Source organism: Capra hircus, chromosome 23, assembly GCF_001704415.2.
Source record: "Capra hircus breed San Clemente chromosome 23, ASM170441v1, whole genome shotgun sequence".
Taxonomy (NCBI): domain Eukaryota; kingdom Metazoa; phylum Chordata; class Mammalia; order Artiodactyla; family Bovidae; genus Capra; species Capra hircus.
In genome coordinates, this window is record NC_030830.1 from 40493151 (window position 1) to 40513532 (window position 20382).

The 20382-nt window shown below is 58.6% G+C and overlaps 1 protein-coding gene across 5 annotated transcripts in view; it reads left to right on the forward strand.

Annotated features, from left to right (window-relative positions):
* The window catches only part of GRM4 (glutamate metabotropic receptor 4), a 115168-nt gene that overhangs the window by 63244 nt on the left and 31542 nt on the right, over window positions 1-20382 (forward strand). For all 5 annotated transcript variants that reach the window (XM_018039142.1, XM_018039144.1, XM_018039145.1 and 2 more), the window contains exons 4-6: window positions 13916-14051; window positions 16947-17101; window positions 19246-19386. In XM_018039142.1, coding sequence (XP_017894631.1) covers window positions 13916-14051; window positions 16947-17101; window positions 19246-19386 — 432 coding nt within the window. The remainder of the gene's footprint in view (window positions 1-13915; window positions 14052-16946; window positions 17102-19245; window positions 19387-20382) is intronic.

Here is a 20382-nt window from a genome sequence, read left to right on the forward strand (position 1 = left end):
ATCCTTTCTGTGATGAGGCTGGTCTGAATGCAGCTATATAGCTGGGATGAGGTCTGGAAGCAATTGTTTTCGAAAATCTTTGCATCTGGCCAAATTGTTCTTGTACGGGGGTGGGAGGTGCAGAAAGGTAACTGTGGGAAGGGGAAGGGGAGCTTCCTTGAAGAGCGAATGGTAAGAGGAGAGCCTTGAAGAACCGTGGGCCTGTCCCAGAGGAGCAAGAGGGTGCTCTGGGTAGGGGAGCTGAGTGACTAAACTTGGTTTTTCATGATGCCTTCCTTCTGAGAGTGAGGAGGGGGGCTGCATTCCTTACAATAAGGGAGGTGGGCCGCCTCACGGCAGACAATGCTAACCCTCAGGCCTACCGTGGACTTGCCGTGTGTCTGAAGAAGCCACCATTCTTTGGCTCTCAGTCTCTCCATCTGTAAAATGGGGGCAATTGCATTCTTTACTGTGCTGGTTATTGTCTGACAAAAATGGGTGGATTAGCCATCAGAAAGGCCAAGAAAGGGCTGGAGGGGTGAGGAGCTGCCTCTGCGGCCTCAGACCCCACCGGTGAGCACTTGGCCTTTTCCTTGTTGGCCGCTTCCCCGCCCCTTGTGACCATCCTCCTCGTTCTCCCTGACTCGCATGGTGTGTTACATCTGTGCCCCATTTTGCTGTAGACAGAGTGATCATATGGATATTCTATGCAAATTCTCATTTTTAATGAGCCAGAAGGAAAGCTAACGACCATCTTGCAGACGTCTTGGGGCTCAAGGGAGGCCTTGGGACAGGGGAAGAAGCAGGACAAAGTGACAAGCGAGAGGAGAGAGGAGGGAGGGAAGGGAAGGGGCTAGAGCAAGTGGGCGGATGCAGTAGGGGCTGTGGGTGGGGTGAAGGGAGGGGAACAGGCTCTGTTTCCCATCTCTCAAAACTACTCTGCCTGCCCTATTTTAAGACGGGGAAACAGGCTCGGAGAGAGGTGCCAACTCGCCAGACACCCCAGAAACTGGGAGAGAGAGACACAAAGGCAGGGGAGAGGGAGCGGACGGGTTGGAGAAAGGGAAGGTGGTGGCATCCGGGACGAGGCTCTGGCTTATGGGGCTTGGTTTCCTCATCTGTATAATGTCAGTGCCTAAGTCGTGGGCTGATTGGGAGGGGCTGATGAGAGAACAGGTGCAGACACGCATGACTGAGGAGCGCTGCCAGCATGCGCGGGCCGTGGAGTCGCGTGTGTGTGTGTGGGGGGGGGCAGGGGATGGGTGGGGAGATGGAAAGGAGGGCAGAGGGGCAGGAGCTGGAGATGGGGTGCGAGGCCTTCTGCACAGTTGGCCAGCTCCTAGTTAGTCCGTTTGCCCATTTGTACATTCATCCACTCATTCTTCAGCAGCTGTGGTCTAATTCATAGACGGAAGTAAGCTTCCCAAGGGCAGGATTCTCATCTGTCCTACTCATGGCTGTCCCCACAGCATCCAGGGCAGCACCTGGCCCTGGGAGGACCTTAGTAGGTCATTGCCGGATCAGTGGATGCTCTGTGCTCAGCAGTGGGCCCAGCAGTGGCCGCTCCCTGGAGGCATCTAGTCCAAAACTTTCCCTTCCCTGTGGTACATGCAGTACCTGAGTTATTGGGATGGTTACGGGCACCCAGCAGAGAAGAAGCCTGGGGACACCTATGAAGACTTCCTGGAGGAGGAGACCTGAGCTGAATCTTCATGAGCTGACAGGAGCTGACTTGAAGGAGTCTTGGAAGGGGAACTGGGCATAAAGCAAAGGGGACAGTCTGGTGTTGGGAACTGCAGGTCCTGTTGGAGGCGGGGAGTGTGGAAGATGAGGCCGCAGGGCTTTGGGACCCGAGGGAGGTGAGGTGAGAACCAGTGAAGGTGGGAGGAAAGGGCATGCTGGGGTGGGATGGGCTTTGGTGGGGCAGTGGGTGATTGGGCTGGGTAGGCGGAGGTTGTCATGCTGGCGTGGGGCTCTGGTCTGGTCAGGTTGTGTCCACAGGAGTCAGGGATGGAGCATGGGGGATTAGAGCCTGAGAGGTCAGCTGGCTGAGAGGTGAGGCTGGACCTGTCCCCGGGGCATGGAGCCAGCCTGGAGAGGGGCCAGGATGGCATCTCTGTGACTGCCTTGAGCAGGTCACGAGCCTCTCTGGGCTTTGGTTTAGATTTTATAAAGGACCTCTCAACTGTAGGCAGTCCCACCCGGGCCAGAGTGCCTGGGGTGCATTTAAATGTCAGTGTAAATATCACAGTGACTCAAGTCCCCTCTCATACTTAGTGCCCAGAGTCCCAGGATGTCCTTTTGTATTGCAACACGGGACCATCTCTTACTCTGAAAAACGTCTAGCCCCAAAGGCCTATAGCGAAAAATCAGTAGACTGTCGGGTCCTCTGCCCCAGCTCTGGTGTTCCACAGAGAGGGCAAGATCAGCCGAGCACCCATCCCCACGTCCCCTCCCCAGGTGCCCTCCTGAGACCCCCTTAGGGCTGCTCTCGGGATCCAGGCTTGGAGTCCCCTTTCCATCCCTCCCTGGTCCCTGTCTCTCCACTCCCATATCTGGCCAAGCAGGCTCTCAGGCTACGGGGCTCCAAGCTGTCCCCCAACATCATCAGGAGAGCCTGGGACAGGTTTTGGGGGGTGGGGTGAGCATTTCTCCAGCTCAGGGCCACATCTGGGCCTCTGGCCCTGGCCTTTGTCCATCAGCTCTTGCTAACCCGAGTCATAGGCAGCCCAGAGCCTAAGGAGAGCCTCCGATGGTCCACAGGGCCGGCTGGGGTCTGCTCTGTCCTCGCCACACCCCTCCACCACGGCCAGTCTCGGGGGCACACTCACACCCACTGTCTGTCCTTCTTCCCAGTCGAGGGGTCAGCAGCCCCGTTTTTTGGCTGAGGAAGCTGGAGCCTCACCCCGGGTACGTCCAGAGCTGAGGCTGGGCTCAGCCCCCCATTCCTTCCATGTCCTGCTGTTCTGCCATCAGAAGGGTCGGCTTGAAGAGCCCGAGTCAGGCTCCTGTTGGGGAGGGGGCAAGGGCTGGTGTGGGAAGGTCCGGGAGGACTTCATTACCCAGTGCCTGCTTGGGGCACCTTGGGAGGGCCCGCCGCCGGCGGGGAGACATGCTTGGCCTGCCTGGGTAATTACATCTCAACATTTCATTTTGCTTGTCAGTTTCTACTTCCCGGGGATGTGGGCTCCTAAATATTTCATCCCAGTCTGCAGCCTCCTGTTCCTCTCCCGCCAAACCGCAGGCCCGGCTCCCGGGCTGGACCTGGCCAGAGGTCATCTTCTACATGCCCCTGCCTCTCAACAGGTGTCCCCACCACCAGCCCAGAGCCGGCTCCTCTTCCCAAGGGGTCTGGGGTAAAGAGGCCAGGCAGACAACATTTTGAGAAACTAGAGTCGGTTCAAACAACACTGAACACCTGCTGTGCTGGAAACCAGGGAGTGAGGAAAGAGAAAAACACCGACTGCCCTTGAACGGGTTTATGGGCTGATGGAGAAAATGATCAAGTGTTACACGAGCAAACGTTTGTTGAGTAGCTGTGTGCCGGGCACTGTTGCATATATTAATCCAGTTGTTCTTCATGCCTTACTAGGAGGAGACGAAGCTGAGAGAGGTGAGTAACTTGTCCAGAGTCACAGCTAAGAAGTAGCAGAGCAGGATCTGAACTCGGGCAGCCTGGCTCCAGCCCTCATGCCTTTAAGTGCAGGGGTTCCTAAACCAGCAGCCTAGGCAGAGGGTGGTAGGTTCCAGGGGAGAGGGGTGTGGTGAGAGCCTGGGTGGGCGGCGGCACATCCCCACCGTGGGAGCATCTCGGGTGTTTCGTGGGGGAGAGGTAGAGAAGCAGAGCCCCGAGGCGGGGCTGGGCAGGCAGGAAAGCAGAGAGGGGCTTTTCCTGCAGGGGAACCAGCCAAGGCTCCAGGGTAGGGACGTTCGAGTTGCCTTGGAGAAAGTGGTCTCGCTGTGGAGTGTGGAGTTGTGAGGCCAGGGAAGGGGCTGAAAAGCTGCTCTGTGACCTCACCCTCCAGGTATGTCGCTGGAGCTGAGGGTCTTGTTCTGAAAGGGGTTTTTTAGCAGATGACTCTTAACTAGTGCTCAGCAGTGCTGGGTCTGACTGCTGACCAGCCCAACTTGCCGTGTGAAGCTTGGGCAGACGCCTTTCCCTCTCTGAACCAACTCTGAGAAGTCGGTGGGATCCCCTCAGCTGAGGAATACTGGGGAATTCCTCAGTATTAGGAACTCAGAATAGCTGGGGATTTCCCTGGTGGTCCAGTGGCTACGACTCCATGCTCCCAAGGTGGGGGGCCCCGGGTTTGATCTCTGGTCGGGGAACTAGATCCTGTGTGCAGCAACTGAGACTTATCACCGCCAAATACAGAAATATTAAAAAATGGATTATTATTGTATATCAAACAAGAAGAATGCCCAGGATGGCTACTGAGAGTAGAGGAAGGTGGGCCCTAGAGGGCTGGGGTGGCCTGGAGCGGGTCGGCCGGAACCAGACACCTGCCCGTGCCTTCCACCGCAGCCCCCTCCCTCCATCTCCTGCCTCCAAACACCTTTGCTTCCTTCTCTCTCTCTCTTTTTTCTCCCAGCTTTTCTCGCTTCAAAGGTGTTTTGCCTAAATGGGTTTGTGTTAAGATATTAGGTCGATCACTCAGCAAATTTCCCTCTGCTCAGAGCGGCGCACCATGAATAATGCAACTCTGAGCAGCCCTCGCTGCCCAGCAGCCTCCCAGGGAGGGGGCGGCAGCGCTCAGCTCGAGGGGCTGAGCCCCACAGTGGCCCTGGCTGGTCCCCCCTGCAGCCTGCCTCTTCTGGTCCCCAAAATACGCCCCCAGGGGCCGGGCTGTCCATGGGTGATCCCTTTAATCCTCACAACACCCCTGATGTGTCTGGAGGGTGGTGAGCATGCCGTCCCATTTTACAGATTCAGAGGTTCAGAGAGGTTCGAAGAGGCTGGGCGGTTTGGCTCTCATCATCACGTAGGGGCCAGACGTGGGACGAGGGCCTGTCTGTGCCTGGCCTCAGCCCTGTCTGTGTCCAGCCTCGGCCCCCGTGTCACAGCAGGCTGGCTCTCTGATGGCGGTGTCCCTGCATCCGCAGGTCCAGCCCAGGTCTCCCCGGGGGCAGGTGGGCGTGAGTGGACGGCCTGGTTGCAGAGGGAAGATGCAGGTTTCTCCCAGAGCCAGGCACTGAGGTGGCCGGGTGGGTAGTTGCTGGGTGACAGAGGTGCTGTTCCCCTCCCCCAGGGGCCACCCTAGCCCCTGCCAGCACCCCCAGCCAGGCCCCCATGTTCCAGTAGCAAAGGTGAGGTGTTGATGCTGCTAAGGGTTGGCTGGTGGCCCCAAGGAGGTGTGGGCAGCTGACCTGTGTGTCTGGGTCTGCGGCTGTGTGTAGGGTGTGACTTGCAGGGGTTGGGTGTGGTGAGTGGCTGTGTGAGGCGGTGTGGTTACTGTGTGAGCTTGTGTTGCTGTGATCTTGTGTGGGTGGCAGTGATGTGTGGTTTGTGACTTTGTGAGGGTGTGTGTTACCACGTGTATGGGCGGGGTGGGGAGATGAACTGAGAGTGTTTGGGAAAGGAGGGATGTGTGTCCTGCCTTGGACAGTCCCTGGGCCTCTAGGCTCGGGCCGCGGGTTCTGCCCAGCAGGTTCTGTCCCTGGAGACGGTGCTCAGTGTCGCCTGTCTCTCTGGCCCCCAGAGCATCCTCACAGCCCTGGGTCCTGAAGTGACGTCCCGACGCGGCCCGTGCCCCTCTGCCTTTGCAGCCCCACGCCCACTAGGACTCGCTCACTCCCCAGAGGCTTTGGCTCCCGGAGGCTGACCCAGGCTTTCACAGATACCATTTGACCCTCACTCTGGCCCCACCAGGTGGAGTTTTTTTTTTTTCTTTTTAAGTCCTGCCCTATTTTACTGATGGTAAGCCTGATGCTCAGAGATGCTAAGTAACTTCTCCAAAGTCACACAGCCAAGGTCCTCCCTGGCGGTCCAGTGGCTAAGAATCTGCCCTCCAGTGCAGGGGACACAGGTTCGATTCCTGATTGGGAAACCAAGATCCCACATGCCTTGGGGTGACTGTGCCCACACACCGCAACTACTGAGCCTGTGCACCGCAATAAAGACCCAGCACAGCTGAAAAACGAGCAAACCCCCGAAAGAACAGTCGCACAGCCAGGAAGCAGCGGAGTGGACATTTCCCTTTGGTCTCACAATGGCGGCGAAGAGGAAGCTGAGAGCAGGTGTGAGAGCCACACTTTGTACAGACCTTTGGTGGGGTGCATCAGGGGGACTCTGCAGGTGGGAAAGCGGGGTGACTGTGTCCCCTGCATTGCCCCTTGGTACCTGGGCCTTCCTGGCTCCAGCCAGACCTCTCCTAGTGAGCCCACTGCGTCCTTTCGGGCTGGAGTCGCCCTGCCCGTGCCGGCCCTCGCTGCTGGCCCAGCTCTTTGGTCCTGGGCCTTTGGAGCCCTGCCAGTTTGCACAGCTGTCTGACACTTTCCCACTTGTTCTCCTGCACGTGCATTTCTCGAGCACGCATCACAAGGAATTTGCACCTAGCTGGGAAGGCAGGACTGAGGGAGAGGCCCCAGTGTGCATGACGCCCATGTGGGCTTGGAACTTGCCCGTGCGTGCTACAGGGCAGGCCCTGTGCCTGGATGGCCTTTGCAGCCCAGAGCCCGGCACAGAGTGGCTGCCGAGTGCTGGTAGACCCGTAGACATCCGGGCGCTCCGCGTGGCCAGGTGGTGCTCAGAGGGGAGGTCACCGTGGGCTGCAGGGGTCAGGGAGGTTCCTAGAGGAAGTGGGCAGGTTTGAGCAGGTGGCCACTTCAGATTCCTGCAGCGCCTCCACCCCGATGCCGGTGCCAGCAGCTCCTGCCCTGCTGGCCCTCCCATCCCTGCAGTCGGGTGCTCGGTGGCCCATTCATCTGGCAAGTGTGGGTCATGGCCTGTCGCGAGCAAGCGCAGCGTGTGTGCTGGGCACCATGAGGGCCGGAGCAGAGACAGACTGGGAGGAGATAAGATAAGCAAGGGAGGCAGACTGAGGGGGCGGCCTCTGCAGAGGAAGGCCTGATGTGGTCAGACAGCGGGTTTTGTGGGGACCAGACCTGAGGGGGAGATGTGAGCATTGCATGCCACTTGTACACATGCACACACACGCACTCATGCGCGCGCGCACACACACACACACACTGTGTGAGAGGAAGGAGGCTGGAGTGGACACTGGATGGTGGGGAGAAGGGCTGGGAGTGGGAGCAGAAAGGGGTGTGGCCATGAGCCAGGCTCACCCCGACCCCCCACCCCAGAGAGCCCTTGAGCCCTTGCTGGAGCCAGAGCCGCCCCTCGCTGCCCACCCCCAGCCCCAGCCCCCCTGGACAGCTGCAGGTTAGGGGGCTTCTCCAGGGCCTGGACGTCTCCCTGACCTCAGATGCCCTTTCAGCCACAGCTCTGCTTCCTGGAATCTGCTGCACGCCTCCGTTTCCTTAGACCAGGGCTTCGTTCCTGGTTGAAAGCAAAAGTAACACCATGTTGGTCACTGATGCCTCTGAATAGCTCCCTCTCCTGAGAGCAGGTGTGGGGAGAGGGCCTGACTTTGGAGAGGGCGGGGGAGAAGAGAGAAGGGGGGTAGGGGGTAAGAACTCCGTGTGTGTGTCTGTGTGTGTGTGTGACTGTGTGACCCCATAATGCCCAGGGCCTCCCCCAGCCTCCCTCCTGCCTTTCCCCTTTCCTCCCTTTCTGCCAGGAACCCAGGGAAGCTGAGGAGGGCCCCCTCCTTGAACAACCCCCGTTTTCTCTGTGTTGTAATTTGCTGCCTTCACACTTTGCCTTGATGTAGATTTTTTCCACTTGATTTCCTAGCGTTGGTCTCTCATTGTTTTTCTCCATTTTTAAATTTGAAAGGCCAGAAAAAGAAAAGGAGAGACAGACAGAGGAGAGGAGCCCAGTGTCCCTGGGCTCCTGTGCTGTTGGGCTGCAGGGAAGCTTCTCAACTCCCTGGAGGGGGTTTTTGCCCAGCCTAGTCTGGAGCCCAGAGCCTGGGGTGCTGTTTGGGATGAGGGAGCAGCCTGGCTTGTGGAATGGCACCCCCAGGCTCTGGGTGCCAGAGCAGGAGGGCACAGGTGCTGAGTGCCCCGGGATCTGTGGGCACGGTACATGTCTCGGTCACCTCGCTGCCCACTGCCTATGGGCTGGCTGTTTAGCTGCTTCCTGGCAGGGGCGGGCCTCCTGGTGAGTGAGATAAGGAAGGAAGAGGGGGCGGTGAGAGGATTCCCAAGCCTGGAGGATGTGACGGACTGTGCTGCAGAGGCACGGGGGAGCCCAAGTCCTCAGCTGCCCCGTACCTGGGTGAGCCTGGGCAGAAGCAGGCCACTCTGCAGGGAGGCCCCTTCTTTCTGCCTTCTCTGGGCCGAAAGAGAAGGGAGTCCACAAGTTGGCAGGCCCTGAAGGCAGGGGGTCTGGGGGCTGCTTGGAGCAGGTGGGAAGGACTTATTCAGGTAGGTGGAGTAGAGAGAGTCCCATCCCGTGGGGGGCAGGGAGGTGCCCAGAAAAGAAGGGAGCTGAGCCGGGTGAGTCAGACAGAGATCAGACTGTGTAACCCACGTCCACTGGGGCATTAGGAGTGCAGTGGGAGGCAGACACTAACACACATGTATCAGCTGGACCCAAAGAATACCACAAATAGAAAGGGCACAGAGACCATAAAATACAACAGGAAACCCGCATCAAGTCTCACTAGTGGAACTTCCATGTCTCGTTCAAGTCAGGGCAGGCGTGTGGAGCCTGGCAGAGGTGCAGGTTCCAGCGCCAGGGGAGGGCTGGCCAGGAGAGAGCCTGTCCTCAGGGGGAGGCGGGATTTCAGAACCAGGAGGCCGGCCATGGGAGGGCGGCCCCATGCGCCCGCCGCCCAGCGTCTCATGGAGGCCTCCGGCCCGGGAGTGGCCAGGTGGCCCGTGTCGTGCATGAACGGAGAGGCTCGGGGCGGTGCGTGTCGGGACTAGGATGCCTTCTCTGTCACTGTGTCTGCACGTTTGGTCTGGCCTGGGTCCCAAGGGGCACATTTACCGAGCATTGACATGTTGCCATATTCGCCTCTGATTATTTCCAAGAAATAAAACAGGGCTGATGCCTGGGAGCCCTCCTATGGAGCCCTCAGTCTTGTCCCATCCCTGCCTCCCTTGAGGTGCCCACAGCCTGCAGCGCCTGGGGTCCCTTCTTATCTTAGTCACTCGGCAAGCGTTTATGGAGAACTCGTGTGTGCCAGGCACTGGGGAGATCGCAGTGCGCGCAACGGAAAATCTCCTGCCTTCGTGGAGCTTTTGCTCATATCTGTGTGTGTCCGTATACAAGACATTGTACTATATGTGGCCTTTAATTTCCACATGAAAGGGACAGAGAGTGGTGCACCTTGCTTTATCACTTAACTTTGCATTTTCAGGGTTTTGTCATGAGGGCTGTTTTATGTATCTTCAGTTCAGTTCAGTTCAGTCGCTCAGTCGTGTCCGACTCTTATGATATTCCATTCTTCCTTTGAAAAGTATTCAGGTAGTTTCCATGTTTCCATTTCAGCACGTTTCAAACAGTGCTGCTGTGACCATCTTTGGGCATATCTCCTTGTGCCCGTGTGTGAGTTTCTCTGGGAAGAATGTGGAATGGACATGCTGCCTGGTAGGGTTCTAGACTCCCTGGTTCAGGCTGCCTTCAGTCTCCTTGCTCCCTGAGTGCTTGGCCCGGGAGCTCTCCAAGGTCCTGACTGCTCCCTTGCACTCAGAAGCTCCTGGCACGAGCTTGTGGCTTCCTGCCCCTGGCACTGCGCAGAGGCATTTGCTTGGCGGGGGATGGTGGAGCTTGCAGCTGGCACAGGGCAACCAGTGCCTGCCATGGGGCTGGGGCTGTGTGTGGGGTGAGGGGCTTGTCAAGGGTGACCCAGAAGGGCCTAAGTGGGCCATGGGGAGCACCAGCCTCCTCCATACCCCTCTTTTTATGATCCTGTTCCTGGAGCCTGGGAGAGGTGAAGTGTTACAGCCTCTGTGCAGAGACAGGACTTGGGCACGTTCCTTGCTGCTTGGGTTTAATTTTATTGCATTTGCTTTCAGTACGGACTCATGGGTTCTTATTTTATCCAAGGAGAGAGACCATGGGACGAAGGAATGGGGGTGCAAAAAATTGCCCCCACCGTGGTAGAAGGGTTTTGAAGAGGACTTCCCAGGGGTGTGCTAGCCATGGTCCCCACAGTGATGGGGCTTCAGAAGCAAGGGCTGGACACAGAAGGACTGATGTGGTTGGTGTAGGACTTGGGGTCTTCCCAGAAGTGGGGACGGGCTGCAGGGGATGGGGTTAACTGAGACCCAGCGACTGGAGCCTTTCCTTCCTCTGCCCAAGGGAGGCTCTTGACACAGACCTGGATTACAGACCCACCAGCTGGCTGTGTGACCTCCACTAGGCTACTTAGCACCTCTGAGCCTCAGTTTCTGCATCTGTAAGATGGGGCCATTAGCACCTGCCTCAGACACTCAATGAGTGCCAGGCATGCAGTGGGTGCTCAGTAAATGTGGGTCCCTCTTGGGCCACCGCAGTCCTCTCTGACTGTGGCAGGGGACAGGAGTGCTGGGGAGCCAGATACTGTGCCACTTACTCCTGGAAGCTTGTGTCACCCTGGGAGAGCCTTGGTCCTGTGCTGCGGTCCCCTGAGCAGCCAAACTGACAATCAGGCAGTGCCACCAAGGGGCCCAGAGGGTGCTTGGTTCCTCCTTGTGGGGCCAGTGACACCACTGGGTACTTACCCCAGGGCAGGCCCTGCACCCAGACATGTGCATGGGCCCTAGGTGCCCCCTGGCCTGGGTGTGGCCGGTCATGGCACACTGGACTGGGTGAAAGAGTGAGCCAGCTGGCCACACCGAAACCCTGGTCTGTGCCTGACTGTGTGACCAGGGAGCCACTCAGCCGCTCTGTGCCTCAGCGTCCTCAGCTCTAAACTGGAACTGTGTCGGCCTTCCCTCTCAGCCCAGTGGCCAAGACTCTGCGTTTCCAATACAGGGGGTACAGATTTGCTCCCTAATGGGGAAAATAAGATCTCATAGACCACATGGTGTGGCCAAAAATAAATAAATAAGCTGGAGTTTTGCTGATGATATTGACTTCAGATGGGTGAATCTATGCAAAATGTGCAGCGTAATATTCAAAGGCACTAGACACTATCAGCATTCACTGTTACTGAGCTCTGTTTGAAACCTCCCAGACTCCCCTCAAGTCCCCCCACTCTTGCAGTTGTAAGAACATTGCTTCCTGCTTAGACCCTCTCTCATCTTGAGTACCTTGTGACTTGCTGACTGGGCTGTGGTCACCTGAATCTTCTTTCGAAGAAGAAGCGAAACAAAGCCTGCAACATGTACCACGGGGTGGAACCTCTTAGGGGAGCATCACCCAGAAATACGACTGAACCTGAGAGTCTCTGCCTCTTTGAGAACAATTAACTCCCATTCTCTGCCTCCCTCCCCTCTGCCCTCTGGCACCCCTCCCTCCTGGAGCCAGGTGGCTCGTCCTAACCCCCTGTCCAGCCTCCTCCTCTTGTCCATCTGTCTCCCCAGATGGGGGAAGAAGTGTAGCGATTGGCCCACTTTCTAACTGGAAAGGAACCATATGGAGGGTTTAGCTGGAAGCTGAGTGTCTACCCAGCCACTGTTAGGGCAGGGCCAGCGCTGGGGGCAGGAGACTGGCTCCCGTCGGTTCTCTTTGTGAGCTGGGACTAGGGGGTCCCGGTCCTGCCCCCAGACCCCCTCCCTCCCTCCCCCAAGAGCCCCTCTAGCCATGCTCCTCTTCTGTGCTCGGCGCCTCTGTGGGCATCCTAGGAGGACCTGAGGTTCTTGTTCTACCTGGAAGGGGCAGAAAGTAAAGGAGGTGGGCGCTGGTCAGGGTGGGGCACAGAGGCCGTGGCTGCCTCACCTGCTCCACAGAACTGGGGTCCTATTTCCTGGCGACGTGAGAGTGAGCCTGCGTCATGTGGCTCCGGGCCTTGCGGGTGTCTGGCACAGAGCAGCCCCCTTCTCGATCGAGCACCTTGTTTCCTCAGCATGCCCCCTCCTCGCCCCTAGCTGCTCGGGCCTCCTGCCACTAAAACTCAGCCACTCAGCTCAGGGCCACCACCCTTGGGCAGCCTTCCCTGGTTGCCACCTACCCCCCTGAGTCGAGGGCCCTCCCTGGGCGGAGCTGGGTGCTGGCCCCTCTTCCTCTGGGTAAAACAGGTGGCTGGTGTCTCCCTACCCTGGGGACCCTTGCAGCCCATCCTCCTCACAGAGGTGCGTGGAGTCTGCTCAGAAGGCTCAGGTGACCCCGGCCTGGACTGAGGATGTACGGAGGCTCGGGGGTGCCCAAGTGTGGCAGCCAGGTGCCCGGCCAAGGTGGGTAGTTGCGCTGTGACCCAATAGGATCCCGTGTGAGATGGAGCTGGGCTGAGGCCCTTGAGTGGGACCCGGAGGAAGGCAATGGTCTCAGATAAAGGATCCACCTTCATCAAGAATACTCCTTCAGCCTTTTCCATCAACAGGGCCCTGACGCTGCCACCAGAGGCGCTGGACGTCTTATTCCCTGGGGGCCCCGCTCTGTATCCCAGTGGGGCAAGGGACTGTGTGGCTTTGGGCAAATCACTTCTCTTTTCCAAGCCTCAGTTTCCTCATCTGTCAAACACGGTTGATACCAGAAACGGGTCCACAAGTGCTTTTGAAGCAGGAGATGAGGGGAGGCCGAGGTAACACAAATGATGCCGGCCCCCCGCCAGCACTGGAGAGACACAGCTGAGGCCGGGGACTGCCCGGGTGAGGTGGAGAGTGCTCGCAGGGTTTCTGTGAGCCACGCGGCCTGGCTGTGAATCCCGGGGTGTGTTGACTGCTTCCTGGTGGAGCCTGCAGGCTGAGGGGCTTCTTGTGGGGGAATGAGCTTGAGAGGTAGGCAGGCCTTGGGTCCCCTTCCCCAGGATCCAGCCAGGTAGGTGGTGGCCAGAGAGAAAAGAATGACAGGAGGCCCCTAAAGACCTTCTGATCCCAGTCAGAGCTCCTCCAGCCCCTCCACCAAAGCAGTCCCTTAAGAATGGCCTTCCTGGGCTCTTCTAAGCTCCCTGCTGGGAATTTGGTTCTAAATAAGATGGAGGGAGGCTGGGTGTCATCGCACCCTGTTGGGTCAGGGAGGAAGCTGGAGAGCCTGCATACTGAGTGGCCTGTGAGTGCCCAGAGGGGAACTTAGGAACGCCCGCATATGGGCAGTAGCTGGGTTTACAGCATCACTGCCTGGGATGTGCAGGCGCAAGGCAGCAACCCTGCACGCTGCCCTTTCGAAGGAGCCTGATGGTGAACATGGGGCCCGGCGTCAAGAGCCCTGGTCGGTGTGTGTGGATGTGGGTACCAGAGGCACTAATGGCCCAAGGCGGGCAATTTGTTCTCATTCTCAGATTTGCGCCTCCAAAAAGTCTTATGAAGTCGTTACATCAAAAAAGAACCAATGTTTACTAAGCACTTACTGTGTGGCAGATGTTGCTATAAATGCATGAACTCCCTTAGCTTTATAACAACCTTATGAAATAGGTGGTATTATTATCTTTACAGATGATGCATTTGAGACAACAGAGAAGTTCAGTAACTAACCTGAGATCACACAGCAGTAAGCAGCAGAACTGAGATTTGAACCCAGGCAGTCTAGCTTTAAGCCCAACACTATACTGCTTCTTGCTAGCAACCTATTTATAAAGGGAGGCACGGAGAGCTTAAATGGCATGCCCATGGTCACTCAGCTTGGTGGAGCCAAAATTTGCACTGTGGCGGTTCTGACTGCACAGCCCATGCCGGATCGGGACCTGGGAGACAGTCAGGCCAGGGGACCATGAGGAGCCCCCAGGAGTGTGGGTCGCAGGGGAAGACCCTGTCTGCCCCAGGCCGACTGCTGCCCTTCCTGCAGGGGGCGTGTGCATCGCCCAGTCCGTCAAGATACCTCGGGAGCCCAAGCCTGGGGAATTCGACAAGATCATCCGGCGGCTCCTGGAGACGTCAAACGCCAGGGCGGTCATCATCTTCGCCAACGAGGATGACATCAGGTGAGGACAGGCAGCAGTGGGGCGGGGCTGGGGAGCCAGGGAGCCCTGCTGGAGACCTTCCTGGGCAAGCCTGACGCACCCTGGGGTCCAGAGAGGTGGGGTGAGCCAACGGGGCGGTGGGGGGAGACCCCTCTGGCTGGGGCGCAGGCTATGGCTCACGGACGCCCCTTCCTTCCCCCCTGCCCATTTCCTGCATCCATTCTACCAACTCAGGATGGTTAGCGGGTCCTTTTACAGAGGGGCTAAGGCCATGGGCTTGGGGTGAGAGCCCCTGGGTGGGAATCCTGCTCTCCCTCCAACTAGCTATGTGACCTCAGGCAAGTTTCTCAACCTCTCTGGGCTTCTTTTCTGCTTAAAAAAAAATGGAGCTAATGAAGCCTGCTTGATAGAGCTGCTGGAGCACTGGAGGCAGGACTGTGCACAAAGGGAGGAGCAGAGGCTGGCAGGAGGTAGGGGTGGCTGTCTCCCAGCCCCTCCGTCCTCCCTTCGGCGAGCTCAGGGGAGTGGGGAGAGGCCTGCGCTGCGGTTCTAGTCCTGATCTGGGCACACACTCATGGGGGCAGTATCCCCCCCTCCCTGGGCCTCAGTGTCCGCATTTGCAGAGCCGGGGCAGGTGGACTCCAGGTGCCAGAACCATGCGGTACAGACACCCTGGAGCAGTCCACCTCCCTGCACGCCTGCCCCCGCGTCGTGAGTCACAGGTCAGAGTCTCAGGTGCCCTTAAAAGATGACCCCTGAGCACCCTTCCTAATGCACTTCCCTTCTTCCTGCTCTTTGTCTCCCTTCCACCTCTTTAAGACTGGATGTCACGGCCAAGAAGGGCCGGCCTCCTTGATTCCCTAGACTGAGGGGGAGACACAGCTCCTGCTGAGAATCTGGTCAGGGAGTCATGCCCCGTGTTTGCAGAGGAGATCTGGTCTTCCCAGACCACCTCCCTCAGACAGGTGGCCCACCTGCCCACCTGCCCAGCTCAGCTGGCCTGGTCTACCCTGCGTCCATGCGGCCCTCTCCCCGTTGCTAACCAGCATCCACTCTGGGTCCACTCTTCTTTCCAACACTCTTTCCCACTTGGAAAGACCTCGTCCTGGACTCCTGAGTTGCAGCAAAACAGATTCTCTCCCAGGAGCTACTGCTGGGTGCCAGTGGGGATGGAGGGAAATGTTCTGGAAGGCCATTAAGCCTCCAAAGCCACAAGCACCAGCTCTAATGGGTGTTTCTCAGGCAGCAAAGGCCCAGGGTGTGGGAGTCCTCAGGGTCCACCTGGCACCCCTGAGCTGCTCCCGGTCCCCGCAAAGCTTTCAGGGACCCTAAACTCTGGCCCTGGGTGTCCCTGTTGCCACAGGTCAGCTGGTACCTGGAGCAGGAGGAGATCCTTCAGAGCTCTTTGCCTCCCTTCAGTCAGTCCCCGCCCCCGCCCCCACTCCCATGTCAAAGCCCAGCACTACTCGGGGCCCCCACCCCATCCAGGGACACACCCAACTTGCGGCCTCCTGAGCGACTCTGATGGACCCACATGTGGGGATGGGAGACGAGGGTGCCAGGCCAAGGGTCCCAGATAAGGGTCACCTGGGGGGGGAGGGGAAGGACCTTAGACTGACCCCCTGGGCAGCTGGGCAGGGTATGTGGGAAGAGGGGCGCCTTGCTGGAAATCCACATGCGTTTTCAGAAGCAAACAGAGGTAAAAATAAACCCGGGTGACTTTGCAGAGATGGAGCCTTGGGAGCTCTGGTCATCTCTGGCTGGCCAGATGCAGGCGGTATTAATAGGGCTGGGTGTGGGTTCTGAGAGCAGCCTCGCCTACAATTAGGGGGCTCTGTGGGGGCTGCAGGAGCCTTGGGGGCCTAGGAGAGTCAGGAGACGGTGAAGAGGGCAGGTGTGGGCCCTGGGGTGAGGAAACACGTTTCTGCCTGGCAGCCCGAGGCTTCCTGCCCCAGCTGGCTGCCTCCTGCACAGGTCCGGCAGTCGCCCCAAGCCCCACCGTCTGTCCTGGCCTTGTCTGTGGGACAGGCTGGCCAGTTTCTAGTATCCTGGCCTCTCACTTGCTGTGTGATCTTGGGCAAGCTGCTTGCCTCCTCTCGCTCGCATCTGTCCCCATGGGATGAGATACATGGGGGGGACTTCTGCCCAGTCCTTCCTGTTTTCCTCCTGGAAGATGTCTCTGAGGGGTCACTTAGTTCAAGCATCCATTAGCACGGACTGAGCGCCGTGTGGGCTGGACCCTGCGCGGGGCCGCAGGGCCCCTGACTTGACTAGAACCACTGTCACTGTGGCCTGGGTGGCGGTGGGGGCCCCTGGCTGCCCGCACCCTTCCCTCCATCTGTGAGGGCAGTGGGGAGCATCTTTGAAGCACCTGGACTTTTGGCACAGGAGGTGGGGTGCAGAGGGGGACAGGTGTTGGGGTGTGTGTGTGACAGTGGATATGAATGTGACAAAGGGCCGGGGGTGTGCGCCTGGGAGCCTCAAAGGACAGAGCTTGGGCAGATGTGTTTCTGGGGACCCGAGTCAGGCACGGGGCAGGTCCAACCAGAGGGAAACAGGCATGGTCTTGGCGGGGACAGAGGTAGCCCCCGGGGTAGGAATGGGTCTGGGAGACCACACTGGGCCAGAAGGCAGCTGTGGGCCCAGGACAAAGGCAGGTATAGGGGTGCAGTGTGGGTGAAGGGCAGCCGTGGGCCTGTAGGCAGGGGTGGGTCAGGGCAGCAGGGAGCTGGGGGCCGGGGAGTCCAGGCGTGGGTGCCGGGGTGGCTGTGGGCCCGGGCTCCTGTGGGTCAGGACGGGGGCTCCAGGCACAGGCTGCGAGGGGACAGGAACGAGCCTGGGGGAAGGGCAGGTGTGGCCAGGGCGGGGAGTCTGTGGGCAGACACGGCTGGGCTGGGCTGGTGCGTGTCCCCACAGGCGTGTGCTGGAGGCGGCACGGAAGGCCAACCAGACAGGCCACTTCTTCTGGATGGGCTCAGACAGCTGGGGCTCCAAGATCGCCCCTGTGCTGCACCTGGAGGAGGTGGCTGAGGGCGCCGTCACCATCCTCCCCAAGAGGATGTCCGTGCGAGGTAGGCCCGGCAGCCGCAACGGCGCGCCCACCACCCACCCCCGCTCCGTGCGCCCCGCTGTCAGCGTCACCCTGACGGGTCCTTCTTATCGTCCCCCCCGACACTGTCCCTCTCCAGCTCCTCGTCTTCCTGCACCCTGTCTCTCTTCTTCCTTGGCTCCCAGCTTCTTTGTGCTCAGATTCTGGACTGGGAGGCCTTCCTGGCCACAGTCGTCCTAGCGGGGTTAGAAGCCATGCTCAGGGTCCTTCTTTCTCCTGTTTCAGATATTCGTGGGTGTCGGGGGTGGTGGCAAGTACAGGAGGCTCATTTGTCAAGACTTCTCCTTCACCCCCATATACTCTCATCCCTTCTCCCATCTGGGACAGAAGAAGTGAGACCCCTGCGCCACTGGGAGCATGTCCTCTGCTAGAAGGGCCCTGGGAATTGCCAGCAGGCTCCCAGGATGGGGCAGGGGCCTCCCTGCAGAGTCCTGCTGGGCCCTGGGTGGGCTGGGGGTGGGGGTGGGCCTGACAGCCCTTACTCCTGGGACAGAACTCAGTCGCCCTGGGCAGGAACAGATTGCTCTGGCTGGAGCCTCACTGTGAGTGAGGCACGAAGTTCCTATTAAAGGCCCAGTTTGGCAGGGACCTCACTGTCCTCCCCGTGGTGGCGGCAGGCTCCCAGGGGCTCTTCCCCTGCTCTCGCTGAGGTCAACAGACATCAGGATTGATGGAGCTGGGAAGTCTGCAGACATCTACCTCCACCAAACTTTCCAAGAGACCGAGGTCTGAGTAGGGGAGGGACATGGCTATGTCCTCTATTCACCCCGAGGCAGAAGGAACACAGAGGTGCCAGAAGTTTCCATATCGCCCCTCTCAGCTTCAAGCCATAATAAACACACAAAAAAACAAAAACTATGGTTCTTGGTACCCACAAATGCCAGGCCCCACACAGACATTTCATTTAGTCTTTCTAGCAACCCCACATTTAGTAAGTGAGTATGTTAAGGCTCAGAGAGGTTAAGACATTTGGTGGCAGTAAGTCACACATGCTTGCTATTAAGTGGCAGAACTAGAATCTGAACCCAGGACTTGCCATACAAAGCCCTTTTCTCTCTGGGGCACCAGGGAAACCAGGAAAGCAGTGGCTCTCAGCAGGGGGAGATTTTGATCCCCAGGGACATTTGGCACTGTTTGGAGACACTTTTAGTTGTCATGATCAGGGAGAGGTGCTTCTAGTGGGTGGAGGCCAGGGATACTGCTCAACAGTCTGCAATGCCCAGGACAGCCTCGCCCCGCACCGGACCCCCACCACCAGCAGAGTGAACTGGCCCAGTGTCAACAGTGTAAAGGTTCAGAAAGTCAGCGTTCGACCAGTCCAGCACCTCCCTGACAGCTCCAACAGACAGCCACTGAGCCTCCACTGGGCCTTGCCACAGCAAGAACTCGTTGCTGGGTGAACTTTTACGCTTTCAGGTCTGTTCCCAGCAGCTTGGTCAGCTGTGAATATGACACGGAATGATCATGGGGCAGAAGGCAGGGGGAGGAGAGAAGGCCTTATTGACCCACCAGCCTGCCAGCCTGGGTCCGGGTTTTCTGGGCTTAGAGCAGAGTTGATAAGTCCTCTGGAGCATTCGGAGAAGGAGGCTGCCTCAGTGAGCCATGGGGAAGTTCTGGACTGGAAGGAGAACGATTCAGGCCCCTGTCTTGCTGTGTGACCTGGGCCAGTCCCTACACTCTCTGGTTCCCTCTCCTCTTCAGAACCAGAGAGCTCACGTACTCCCAGGGCTGGGGGCCGCCCCGCCCCCCGCCCCCCGCCCCCACCAGCCTCTCTGCTCCCATCTCAGGACCTCCATCCAGGTGGTTCCTTCTCCAGGAAGCCCCATATCAGCATTTTGGTAGTTAAGAACCAGCGCAAACACCCTCATCCTGTACTTCTTCCATAAAGGCAGCCGTTGTTTGATGACACAGGCTCCCCCTGGAACTTAACCCAGCTCTTTTCACCAGGAAGGAAATGAAACGTCTCACGTTTCCCCCTGGATCAGAGGATGCGCTCTTCCTCCCCTCCTCACCCGCCCGCACCTCGTCTAAGCGGCGGGAAGGGCGAAGGGCTGGGGGCGGGTGGAAAGAGGGGCGCCGGGTCCTGACATCCTGGTTCCCCGCCAGGCTTCGACCGCTACTTCTCCAGCCGCACGCTGGACAACAACCGGCGCAACATATGGTTTGCCGAGTTCTGGGAGGACAACTTCCACTGCAAGCTCAGCCGCCATGCGCTCAAGAAGGGTAGCCACGTCAAGAAGTGCACCAGTGAGCACGCGCGGGGGCGGGGCCAGGGGCGGGGCCGGGAGGTGCGGGGTTAGGAGGGCGGGGCCAGGGGTGGGGCAAGGAGGGGCGGGGTTGGGAGGAGCCTGGAGGGCGGGGCCTGGGGCGGGGCCAGGACTGATTCCAGGTCCAGTGGGTGGGCTCTCTCAGGCCACCAGCCATCGGTGACGCTGCTTATAAGGGAAGGGGCTCCTGGATCTGGGCAGAACCGCCCTCTGGCTGACCATCCGGACGTCCCTGTGGCGAGCCCACAGAACTGACTGACCCCAGCTACCCCGTGCACCCTGCCACTCACTGGTCTGAGCGTCTCTAACTCCTTGAGGGTCCCGCAGTCACTCTACAGACATCAGTTTGACTCCCAGGGCTTGGCCCTTTTCTAAGCATCGTGGATGTAGCAGGGAATGAAAGCCAAAAAGCTCTTGGCGTTTTTATTCTAATGGGGAGACAGACAATGAACAAGATAAAAAAAAGTAAACTATAGACTATTTCAGAAGGGAAATGTGCAGTAGAAACAAAGTAGGTAAGAGTCTGGCTTCCCCGCAAGGCACTGTTTCAGCAGAGCCCTGAACGGGCAGGGAATGAGCCGCGGGAGGACCGGACGGCAGGCCTCTCACAGATTGGAAACAGAGGCTCAGAGAAGGTAAGCAAAGGGACCTGAGTTCCCGCAGATGGAAGGCAGTAGAGCAAGATGTGGACCCAGAACTGAGCTCTCAATCCTCGGCCCCCTACTGTGGCTGCCTTGGCGTGTCCATGTTAAATACGGTTGGATGTGGGTCCTTGTGAGTCCTTGGTCTGCGTCACTCTGCAGCAGGACCTGGTGTCAGGGACCTTGGGAGGGCTCTGGGTACCCCTCAACCTGAGCCAACTGTGCCCTCTCGGGGCCTTGGCTTTCTCATCTGAAGGCCAGCCCAGAGGGTGTCTGGGGATGCAGGTGAGAAGGCTGATGGGAGGCACTTTGTAAGATGGTGGCTCTCAAGCCCG